This window comes from Metarhizium robertsii (assembly GCF_000187425.2).
Source record: "Metarhizium robertsii ARSEF 23 chromosome Unknown MAA_Scf_9, whole genome shotgun sequence".
Taxonomy (NCBI): Eukaryota; Fungi; Ascomycota; class Sordariomycetes; order Hypocreales; family Clavicipitaceae; genus Metarhizium; species Metarhizium robertsii.
Genome location: NW_011942237.1, coordinates 692,074 through 704,112, shown reverse-complemented (window position 1 = coordinate 704,112; position 12,039 = coordinate 692,074). Strand labels below are relative to the sequence as shown.

At 48.0% G+C, this 12,039-nt stretch overlaps 2 protein-coding genes across 2 annotated transcripts; both read right to left on the bottom strand.

The window, feature by feature from the left end:
* Nucleotides 1-3,186: 3,186 nt before the first annotated feature.
* On the bottom strand, nucleotides 3,187-5,245 carry MAA_01410 (ion channel protein; the record flags this gene model as incomplete). Its single annotated transcript, XM_007819408.1, has 3 exons — nucleotides 3,187-4,948; nucleotides 4,999-5,093; nucleotides 5,180-5,245. The coding sequence occupies 3 exons, from the start codon at nucleotides 5,243-5,245 to the stop codon at nucleotides 3,187-3,189; spliced, it is 1,923 nt and encodes a 640-aa protein (XP_007817599.1).
* A 1,593-nt stretch (nucleotides 5,246-6,838) lies between these two features.
* Nucleotides 6,839-10,884, bottom strand: MAA_01411 (Ankyrin repeat protein; the record flags this gene model as incomplete). Its single annotated transcript, XM_007819409.1, has 2 exons — nucleotides 6,839-10,258; nucleotides 10,312-10,884. 2 exons carry the CDS (start codon nucleotides 10,882-10,884, stop codon nucleotides 6,839-6,841), a joined length of 3,993 nt encoding a protein of 1,330 aa, XP_007817600.1.
* Between the last annotated feature and the right edge of the window lie 1,155 nt (nucleotides 10,885-12,039).

Below are 12,039 nucleotides of genomic sequence, written 5' to 3'. Positions count from 1 at the left end.
CATGCCCGTGTAGCAATTCCCATTTCATGATACCCATGCGCATGTAAGCTATGCCTTGACATCCATGCAGCTTGTTCATCCTCTCCCGATTATGGGGGAATTTTATAACGAGAGTTGTATAGTTTACGACAAAAGTACCGGACAGGTTCACCTTGTGCCTCTACAGTATATTAGGTCGGGTTTGTGATGACACTCATGAGGCCTTGTAAGGCCGGACTTTGGCACATTGACATTATGCATTTGACATTACAATTATAAAGTAATAGGTGCACATCCTCATAGAGAAATGAAGCCTCTGCATTTGCAACATAGTGCAGGGAAAACCCCGATTAAAGGGGAGAAAAACCTGTACCAAGGCGTCGAGGAAATCCAGTTCCATATCGCCAGATTCAGCCAGGCCACTGGCTTCCGACGAGAGTCCCAACCCATATCGAAGGGTACTAATTCTCCGGGAAGCACTTTACGGAGCGTGCATAGGGACTTAAGTCGTGACAGTCGGGCTTGAGCGGCGGCAACACTTTCCCAGTGCATCCTGGGCCGCTGTGCGATATTAATAACATGACTACCAAGCGTGAAGCAAGGGACCTACGTATAGAGGAGGCAACCATAACCGGTATTGACCCTGATTGACTTGAAATATCTATGTTTGCCTTTGTCAGAAGGGAACTTACTCGACGAGGGTTTCATATGCCTACCTAGGATCAAGCGGGCTACACTCAAAATGAACAAAAAGAGCCGGAGGAGGCAAGCACCTTTCTTTCTCGTAGATCTCAGCCTGCATTATGTGAGACCAACGGTCTGCTTTGGAGGGGCGAAATCACTTACTGCTGGTCTTGGGATGGACTGCGCTTCGTCGTAGTCGTATAGAACGTCGTCGTATTGGGCGACGGCGCCTACAGCGGCCGTTGCAAGAACAAGCAAGTTTGCCAAGAGCATTGTTTTAGCTATGTAGCTCAGATTGATCAGATGGCGCGAGAAATTTTAAGATAGCGTGATAGATTAGAGTGAATAGTATTGGATAAGAATTGAGAGAAAAATATCACTAACTCTACGAGGTTAGGTAGACATTTATACATTTTCGTCTCCTACTTGTAAGCGCGTAATACTCCATTATTGAGGCGGATATATAAGGAAACATGTTACTAGATACCACGTAGTAACTTGTAGTATCCAGAGCAGTCTAGAAGTTGCCGTGTAGGTTAAATACATTCGAGTCTATAATGAACCAATAAAATACTAGAAACTATAAAAATAGGTTAATGAATTAACTTTCAAGTTTTTGGTAGTAACCCAAAATTAGCTCTCACAGTCAAAGGCAAATTGATACGCGCATCGCCAGATGGCAATCGATCCCGGATTACCTTCCCGGCATGCGTCTGCCAGAATATGACGTCGCTTCCCCCCAATTTTTATATAACAAGGAAAGTCAGGACAAGCCAGAAATTACCAAATGCCTTAGCAGTCCGTCCAAGTGCGAATTCTGGACTTTGCTTTGGTATGCGTTTAAACTTTGTTGTTTGCCGAGTGCGAATGAATGGAAGCGGAGGGGTCTCCTGTCTTTTAACTCAAACGTCATTTCATCTCAAGTCTCTGATCAATATAAAGACAATTTTAATACAGGTGGGACTTGGCCAGAGTGATTAGCCCTCCAGTAACCTTTTGCTCTAGATTTACGCCGACTTGTAGACAACGTTATGGATGGGTCGTAGACTGGTTGGTGTAAATCCGGCAGAGTACCAGATCCGGCGCTTCACCCGAAATCCCTTTTAAAATTGCACTGAAGTGTTCAATGTTAATTCCGGTCAAGTTTTGCCGACCTGAAAGTATTAGTCTGCATAACAGGAGGAGAAAAACGGTACCTATCACTTTAACCTATTCCCTGTATTATATACGTCGTTGACGGATGACGTCAAGATCATCCCACTGCGTGCCGCGTTCCAGGTTTAGTTTTAAACCGTAACTTAATTAAGTGCGGAACCTAAATAAGAAGCCCCGGTGAGGAATATGATGATAAGATGGAGCCTAAAGTTCACCATACAAAATGGCAGAACGTTTGATGTATACTACTGGGTTAGGGCTACATATATATGCCAAGATGCCCGAGGCCGGTGTTTCCCAAATACGTCTCGCGGCATGGAACTGATCTGGCTAAACCTATGTATGCTCCGACGAGCAAGTCGCTGAAGTACACCCGCGATACCCGATGCGCATATTTGGTCTGGTATCAGTCGACCGTTACGACTCTGTCGCTGTAGTCGAAAATCTAGAGCACTACAGTGTTGAAGTCTTCAAAGGGCTACGAGTTCTGCCGTGGTTACGGAATTTACCTCACACAGATGGCCATTGCTTTCCCCTTCACGTCAAGTGTGTCGAGCTGGATGTTTCCTTTTGCACACAGATCGCACACTGGTCCGCTTTATCCCAGTGATGTCGGCCGCCCTATTCCGTATATCGACAAGATTGCCTTGAAGTTTCATGCCCAAAGTCATTGCCGGTCATCCGGGATGCCCACGGATAGATAAGGCCGTCTCAATTGCATGGAGACATGGAAACGTGTACATCGATGCCGGCGCTTGGTCGCCCCATGATACCATTATTTTCACTTTCTGCTTGGCATAGATGCAAGTTTAACCTGAAGAAACATCCCTTTTTAACTCATATCTTAGGTAACCGTCTGTGGAAACGTCAATTCCTCAAGTATTGGTAATCGTGTACCACAGGCGTCTAATATGGCCTTTACAGGTAGCAGCAACATTCATCAGCCCAGTGAGCAAACCACGGGGCTACTGGTGGCGTTCACCTCTTGCGTACACCAGCGTCATTCTCAGTAGACCACTCGGAGTTGTGACAACGTGAATACCGGGCAAAACGCTTTGATCCTGCGAAATCCGAAGGCGCCAATTGCCACTGACCATAATGCAATCCGAGGCTGATGGCTACATAAGATCCATGTATAGTCAAGCTAGTGTTAGCGAACACCGGAAATACATTGAAACATAAAACGCACAAAACAGCCCGTCTTATATAACATCTGCGCCCAGTGTGTTGGGAAAGACATCTGAGCCCTTTGGCACTCCTGTCTGGAGTATTGCAGCAAAGAACTATGGACAGAACGCCATATAATTTTCCAAACTAGACTACTTACATCACACAAAACTTTAATGTAACATGGAACCCATGTCACGGCTATACAGCTACATTCTCCTGATGCTGTCTGCTGGTTTCCCACAGCAGCTCCCTTAACCTCTCCAACAGCCTCTCCAATATCCACTCGCTCTCCTCTTTCCTGCTAAGCAGAGGGCTTTGATTCCCAACCCATGACCATTTAAGCGGAGAGGTATTGTTTCTGGTTGGCTGCTGGTTCCGCTCAGTCTGGTCCTCGTCGTCTTCATCATGTCGCTGCACACTCGGCTGACGATGGAGCATCTTTGTCCCTGCTGAACCGATCTTTTTTATCGACTTTGTTCGTTCTTTCGTCCTCACCGCACGATGAGCGTCTGGATCGCGCTCGTCCTCGCCGATCAAACGCATATACCACGCCCAGTCCTGGAACGTGTACCTTCGATGCCTGTCGTCACGGATAGTTTTCGCCACCGTCTGTATTTCAGATATGAGCAGAAAATGCAAGTCGTCCCCCGTGGGAATATTTTCAAGTTTGGCGTTGCAAGTAGCAGCCAATCGTTGGATTGGGGTAAACTGTCTCGGTGCATGGCTACGCGAAGACCCTGGACTTCCCGTCCGGGAGGCCAAGGTTTTTGAAGTGCTGTTATCAATATCATGGCTTTGGCCATCCCTACCCTTTAGCTTGGATACCCTCGGCTCCGGAGTTCCGCTCGGTCGAGCGGTTCCCTTTTCCAAGTCGAAACTTTCTTCTGCTTCAGACACAGAATACAAGTAGCCGCAGCTCAGTTGATGCAGTAGTTGCTTCATATTGTGGCCGAATCCACCACGCCCAGGTAGGAGAGTGATGCTTCCTACTCGGATTGTAACGTCATTGATAACCCTGATGACTGTGTCGCCCGCATTGGATATAAGGATGGTGAGAATCGGCAGAGCGATCAATGACCAGAAAACAAAAAACGACTTGCCGGCGTTAGACTTGGGAACCAGATCGCCGTAGCCGATTGTCGTAAATGCTATGAAACAAAAATAGACAGCATCAAAGTAGGTCCAGCCTTGGCCCGTCTTCTCGCATCTATAAAAGACGACGGCGCCACAGAGCCACAGGCAAAGCCAGGACACCGCCGAGATAATCAGTGCTGTCCATTTTCTCCGAGAGGACGCCCTTTTTTGTATGGCACGCATTAACCCAAACTCCAAATAACGCCGCTCGAGCTCTGTGATGGAGACATTGGCGGGTGAATCACCGCACTCAAGGGGGGTTAACATGTCGCCCTTTCCCTTGCGAACGAGTTTCCGCAGGGTGTTTAGACGGCTCTTCTCCTCTGCCCGCGCATCGAGGCGCTGGCTCCCACGCTCGACGATCATACTTCGGATCGAGTTAATGACAAGGCCGAGGCTAGTAATACCAATAAGAGCATAAGGCATCAGCAAAGCCTGCGCAAGTACCGTGGTGGGGGCGATGTCGCCAAAACCAATGGTGAAAAGCGTTACATTAGCCCAGTAGACTCCGTCGAGGTAATTCCAATCTTCAAGTTTGGAGAACAAGAGGGCGCCTAAAAGTAGGAACGTGAGAAATGCCATGGTTTGCAGCATGAGCGTTCGCTGACTGTGACTAAGATTAAAGTCTTCCTCGTAATGGCCGTGTAGTGAGCCCCAGAATGTAATAACCAGTATTGACGCTGCGACAAAGTATAAAATGGCAGACCATATACCGTAGTAGAAAGCCTGTGACCATATCTTCTCGTCTGCGGATATTCCCAGGCTGTTGAGCAAGGGACCAGATGCGATCGCATGAAGACACACGAGGCAAATGGCAGAAATATACCTCATGGTGCTTTAGCATACTTTGCCGCGTGGAAGACTACGGCGCCTTACCAGCCTATTATTGTGATTGGTTCGGCAATGGTGAAGCGAACCTTTCTCGTCATGTCTAACAGGAGGAACATGTTTGACACGAGAGCCAAGAACAGCTGTATGGCTTTCAGAGCCGTTAACCTGCTCAATCGTGCCAGCAATTAGCGCATCATCTCGTAGGTTCTTTCCCGCGACTACCTACCACGCTGGGTCGGGAATAAGGTTCACTTCGTTCATATTGGTCGGTGAGGAACTTGGTTGCACCCATGACTGGCATAGGGAGCAAATACTAAATGCCGACGCAATAGGACCTAGATTTCCTGCAATCATGGGGAAAACAGATGACACGAGCCACCAGCGGCTGAAAAATATATGAGACATGATTAGCATAGTACCAATTTTAAGAGATTCTAATTTAGTGTTAAAGAACCTCAAGTCAAACCGAGAGTCATCATTTTGGACCCGGGCTTCTGGCTGGTCATAATACGATCCTGGATCTCGGTCCTTGGCCTTTTTTCCTTCTGGCTGAGTCATGATTCTTATTTCCGATAGTGAAGAAACTCTGTCGCGAATCTCCTCGAAAGTTGACAAAGATGTCTGGGTCGGAGAGCTGGTTTTGATCAACGGCGAAAATGCTGATTCGTAGGACGGAGCTGTAGGCTGCCCAACTATTCTGCTCTGATACTTTGTGACTGCTTAGAAACTCGGTAGACATGGGCATCACCGACTCTGATGTGCTTCCACATTCACCCGGCGACTGTAAGAGATCCCGTAGCGCTCTCAAGTTGAGATGCCTCTTGCGCACTACAGGGTACGGTACGATTCTAAGCGCTGAGGCATAGAAAGTTTGCTGATATAGTGCATCAAAAATTGATGATTTGGATTAAGCAAGTTGACTCTCGTGCTCCGTCCAGGTTTGGTGTTGAGCACCTGAGCAGGCGTAGAACAGTCTGGCCCATATAGAACGAACCACACAACTCAGCTTCAAACCGCCACAACTTGGGAGACGTCGAATGGAGTGGGTCTTTATCAAGTGATGGCAAATAAGAGGATGCAGGACTATGAGTGGCTTTGCCGTTCCAATAATATGAGGTTTGGGGATATAAGCTTCGCTAGCGTAACAGGCTCTCGCGCTCAAAGTGCCTGGTAGTTGCTTGCAGGGCATCTGCCTCAGCCATTGACTTTTGAATACATCAATTGATGTGTATATGTACCTTTCCATATGAGATAGCTATTTCTAAACTGCAAGTATCTTTTCGGTTCCACTGAATCGTGTTGCACATATCGTCGCAACCGTAACCCTAGCCGCATCTTAATGTTGAATTTACGCTACATATGTACTTACTATATCAGACTATGGTTCTGCCAATCAAAATGGTCAACCGGTCGCGGTTACTGGTTTGGGACGCAATACATCTTCGTCAATCTACAATCTAACTCAAAGCTGAGATAAGTCTTCAGCAGCACGGTTAATAGCACCATCTGTGAAATATTAAATCTACCTTGTAAACAACAATCTTTTGACACACTTTATAACTAACCTCCAGTTATTTTCTGTCCTTCATCGTCGAGCCCAGAGGATCTCTACTGCCAAGCCTAGGCGTTCTCGCAAAGCCAAAGTTCTTCAGTTGTGATTTAAATCATATCTTCGCTGCATTATCCGACTCGGATACTCTAATTAGCTAGATGCCATGGCGAAAGAACCATCATTTGCCTACACGTGTTCTAATATGTGTCTTGGTACTAAAATCATGTCGTGCCCGTCGTTTCTCTTATCCACTGCTAGCAACAGCTGGAGGATAGAAATTATGGAACGATCGACCTGGTTTCCCATCAACTTGATGTTATTAACGCGTCTCCATCAATGTCTTGCCCGAGCTTGATCAAGCCGCCGAAGGAGGTCCACAACCCGCCAACGTCGAAAACGACCCCGAGCATCTCCAAAGTTTTCATGCTCATCGTTCGATATGGCAAGGAACTCATCTCTTCTGTATTTTATAAGCAGCTCTACGATTTCCCTCCATTGATGAATGTTTCTCACGCCGGCCATCATCATTCTTCGCGTGATAGGGTGCTGCTTAAGAAACGGCTGCACTTGCTCATACCTCAAATGAGAACGCCACTCCTTTTGGACCAAGCTTTCAGCCGTCTGACTGTCATCTGCATGCTGCTGGACTAGGACATTCATGAGGTCATATCCAGCGTATGAGTTCTCTAACAGAGTCTCGATTACTTCCTCTGTTACTTGAACATCGCCGCCTCGCTTGTCCAAAATGACGGCCATGATTTGATCTCCGCCTTGCCGATTCCTTGCAACGGCCAAGAGCAAATGTGGTGTTATTGGGACTGCATTTCCAACCTTGTCGCGAACGAATTTCGATATTGTTTCGTTGCAACTAATCCATGCAAGTGTCCCCTCCGTGATAAGCACGTCACCACCCTTAGAAAGAAGCAATTGGGCTACTTTCTCGTGCCCATTCACTGTGGCTTCGTATAATGGCGTGTTTAACTGGTGTCGATAACCATATCTAGCATTCACATCAGCACCGGCTGTAAGAAGCATCCGAGCCATCCTGTAGTAGCCACATCCCGCAGCGATGTGAAGAGCCCTACCGATGTCGCCAGAATTAGCACCTGCGTCAACAAGCATGCAGGCTATTTCGTAACGGCCGCGGTATGCTGCCCTGCATATAGGTATACCAAAATGAGTATGCCTATTAACATCGGCACCCTCAGAAATAAGCATACGTATCATCTGACAATGATTTCCATGTATGGCACTGTACAATGGCGTCATGACAGCCTCGTCACCAGAACCATTGACGCTGGCCCCGAAAGCAAGAAGGGTCTTGGCTGTCTCGAGGCGGCCGTCCTCTGCCGCACAGCATAATGGCGTTTTCTGAACACCAGAAGTCGTATCATCAACTTTTGCGCCCTTGGAAAGAAGCAGCTGAGCGACTTCTCGATGGCCATTTTTTGCTGCAGCGTGTAGGGGTGTATACCTTTCGTCATCTCCCCGAATGTTGAAGTCGGCGCCCCAAGATAGCAGTGCGTCAACCACGCCGACGTGACCGTGATATGCTGCCACGTACAAGGCTGAACCGACTGTTTCGACCACTGCGTTGATACTGGCATTGCTTTCGGTGCATATAGCATTCACAACCGGCAAAAGCCCAGCGCGGCTCGCTGCAGCCAATTCAGTCCACTTGCGGTTCGTGGAGGAGAATATGCCATCCTTGGCGTTGAATAACGTGAACCAAAGCTGTGCAGAAGATTTGGACGGCCGGAAAAGTCTCCTGAGCTGATTAGAAACCCTTTCATTGTCCGAGGCAACTTGTGAATGACAGTAGTAGGGCCAGTATAGAGAAGAATGCATGAAAAAGTGGTGTGTATTCTCGGGTACAAAGCCCCAATTGCCAGGATCGTTCTCAAGAGGTAATGGCAGCGTGCGCTGCTCAGATTCAGTCTTATCGATTGCTTCAACCAACACATTTTCGACAGGGAAGTCAGGCAAAGTGAGGTAATTGACGCAGGATTCGAACATGGTTTTGTTCGCTCCAAGCATACTGAAGCTACCCTGCCAATTCTTGCCTTCTTCATTCTCTGCTAGGAGAAATTCCCTGACGGTCTGGTGTATGAAGAAGAGGTGCTCGTCATACACGTTGATGAGGTGACCACATAGGTCCTTAACCACCGATTTAAAGTCCCCTGGCCATATTGAGGCTTTGAACTGCTCGTAAGATTTGAATTCATCTTTTTGTAGGGCCATTGTCAAGGCGAAATTAGCCTCGTCGAGATGAAGAGGTCGCGTTGCTGCTAGGACAACTTCAAGCAGAGCTCTTGTCTTCCTTGCATTGTCCTCTTGATCCATAGCTTTTCGATTAAGAATGGTCTCGTACGCATCAGACACCGTAGCTGGCAGAGATTTTAAAAAATCGTCAATATCTCTCAATCTGCCATAGAAAGCAGGCTTTCTTCTTATAATTTCAAGTGTAAGATGTAGCCATAAATATGTGCGGTTCTCTTTACTCTTTAGTTTGTTAGAGATGGCTCGCTGATCCTCAAGCGGCAGGCGTTGTTTGAACATGGACTCGACTCTCGAATCGATGACCAAGTTGATATCTCGGCTGATTTCCTCGTACTTGTCGTCGCTATCAAAGTGAAGATAGATCGAGTTGGGGAAGGAGTCAAAGGACAAGCGCAAATCATACTCCGGCCGGCTTGTTATGAGAAGCTTTAGGCGAGGCTGGCCGGGCTTCCGCTCACCACCAAAGAAATCATGTAGTATCTGGATGAATTCATCCCTGCTTTCCCTGTTGCATTCGTCCAACCCGTCCAAGACACATATAATGTCTCCTGTGTCCCAAGAGTTGACGTATTCCTCGATAATCTTCCACATCTCGGAAGCGTCTTCGAGCATAGTTGGTTGGCACGCATATTTCTCCGCTGCACGATCCAGCAAGTCCTCTGTGCCATGGCTCAAGAGCAGCTGGTGCAGGATTGCGCAAAGAGAGCTCGTCATCTTTTCACGAGACTTGTCTCCGTGCTTGAAAAAAAAGTAACACACGGTTGACCTTGTGCCCCTTAAGGTGTATACCCCGGAAGGGTCGACCTCGATTGTGAGATCCGTTATCAAGTAATCCTCATCTATCAAGGTCCGCGATAACACGGACTTCCCGCAGCCAGGCGCGGCAGACACCCAGAGTAGATTAGATGACTGGCTATCGCGCCATTCGCAAAAGTCTTCATTGTTAACAAACCACTCACAGGTGCCCGGTACCCGCGTAGGATTGATGTTCTTCCCCCGCTTGTACTGCCCTGCCGCTGCCGTGAGACCGCGTAGAAAGTTGTTTACCTTGCCGTTTTGTCTTTCGTCTGCCGCAGCCTGCAAGGCCTTTAGCTGGAGGTCTCGGTGTTCATCCATTTTTCGGAACTGGACACTTTGGGATTCGCGGGCTTCTCCCCGCCAAAGAACGTCATTCAGGTTCCTACATGTAACATCACAGTCCCTAATAGCATTCAATTTATTCCCCCAATCGTTTTCCAGGCTCTTGAGCGCACGTTTTATTGTCCCTTTCGAGAGATGGCAGATGGCTCTAACTTGATATTCGAGCATTAACGAGTAGAGATTTTGCAGCTCGGTGGCGAGTTCACAGTAGTTATGTTGCTGGGATTCGGAGAGGAAGATATCCTCGCAGGCTGCCCAATACCTTTGAATAACACTCACTGCCTCAAATCCGTCCACCAGAGCTTGATTCTGGGCAGAGGCAGCATTGAGCAACTACAAGTGCCAGTAAGCAACCATTCTGACTTGATATAATACGGGCTACTCACGGACAAAAGCACAGACACAGAAGTCCAAGCCAGGGCTGCATACGGCTGAGTGCTGACAGCCTGCTTGACGATGCTGTCGGAAAAGGTCAGAAGATCAACAAGCCTCTGTGCCTGGTCGCGAACTGTATGGGTTTTGCCCATCAAAGTGAAGTGCCACTTTTTATTTTCTCGTTCGCTGAGACGCTTTATCACGGCTTCCTTGACACTTTTCGAGTTGGAAAGTGGTTGGCCACCCAGCTGTGCTTCAAACTCGTCCATCAGGCCCGGCTCTGCACGTACGCAGAGATCCTGGTAGGCCTGCGACCACAAGCGCTCAGATGAAGCCTTACCGGGCCTATCGGATGTATCTGAGGCATCTGAGGCTTCGTTTCCAGAGGCATCGGGTGCCGCGTTTGAATCTGTCGACGGAGAATCTGTAATACCCTCGGGCGGCAAGGCACTCCGGGCCAGCTTGCTGCCCGATGATGATGGTGTTTGCTGTGGCTGTGGTTGATGTGGTCCTAAGCCGCCGTGAAGCTGCTTTTGCTCCTTTGGCTTCAGCTTCAAGGATTGTATAATCCGAGACAAGCCCATGGTGAGTGTCAATCAGGATAAAACACCGGAAACTCAGTTGAGCCGCTATTTTGTTTTCTTCTTGACCATGAGGTTGGTAAAGAAGATGAATGCTGGGTACGGAGTACAGTGCTTATGAATTTGCCACGATGCATGTAAGAATGCCTAACGGCCGCATAGTTAGGCATCACTGTGGGATGTATAGATGCATGCATGCTTACCTTGCGACTACATTCGTCCTAGGACGCAACTGGAACCGAGCGGTTATTACTAATAGTTCGTTGCAGGAACAACAAGAATAACGCAGTAGTAAATTTAACTCATTCCAAGCATCCACCTTTTATCTGAGGTATGTAGCGCCGAAACCGCAACCGCAACTGCGACTAACTTCTACCACGAGCAGTCGGTATCATACGGTTATATTATTCTATGGATTGAGCTATTGACTCCGGGCCCTTGACTCAGCCCTTGGCACAGTCGGTGTGCCTGTTGGCTATTAACAAGGTATCCATTAGGTACGTAAATATTGATGTTTCAGTGTATCCTTCCACTCCGCTGAATAGACCGGCATGGATTATCATGGCCGACTTTGAACGTACGCTACTTACTATATCATGTAACAATCCTGTTAGTCAGAGTAGCAGAAGGAGGTCTTGGGGCTGAAGTCCCTCTCTAGTTGCTACAATGTTAGAGGCCACAGTAAGAGGGAGCCATCGCTGGTCGGGCGGCCTCTCAAACGGCTTGCGATGCCAAAGCGCCGCGAAGCAAGACAAGGAAACGTCTTGTTAGCTTTTCATAGTGCCACACCGAAAGTATATGATGCAGGTGACAGGCTCTCAGCGTGCAATTTCAAGTCGATCAGCCGTAGTATGCCCCCAGAGCCCGTCACCGCGGCTCATATTCCGTCTTGAAGCAGCACTCAGCTGACGAGACTCGATCGCCCAGACATGCAGGAAATTTTATGGGTCCTGCAACATCGAAATCAGCCTTATTGGCAATTTCGTTGGGTATCACAGAGCCTTACTCTTCTTACTCTCCTCTTGTGCGCCAACATGGTGATTTCAGTCTGCTCGCGCAGGCGTGCTGAGGCAGCCAACATTGACATCGAACCCCAAAGACCCTGGGTTTGGTCCGCTTGACGCTCCAGTGGCCCAGCACTTTTCAGTATCTACTGTT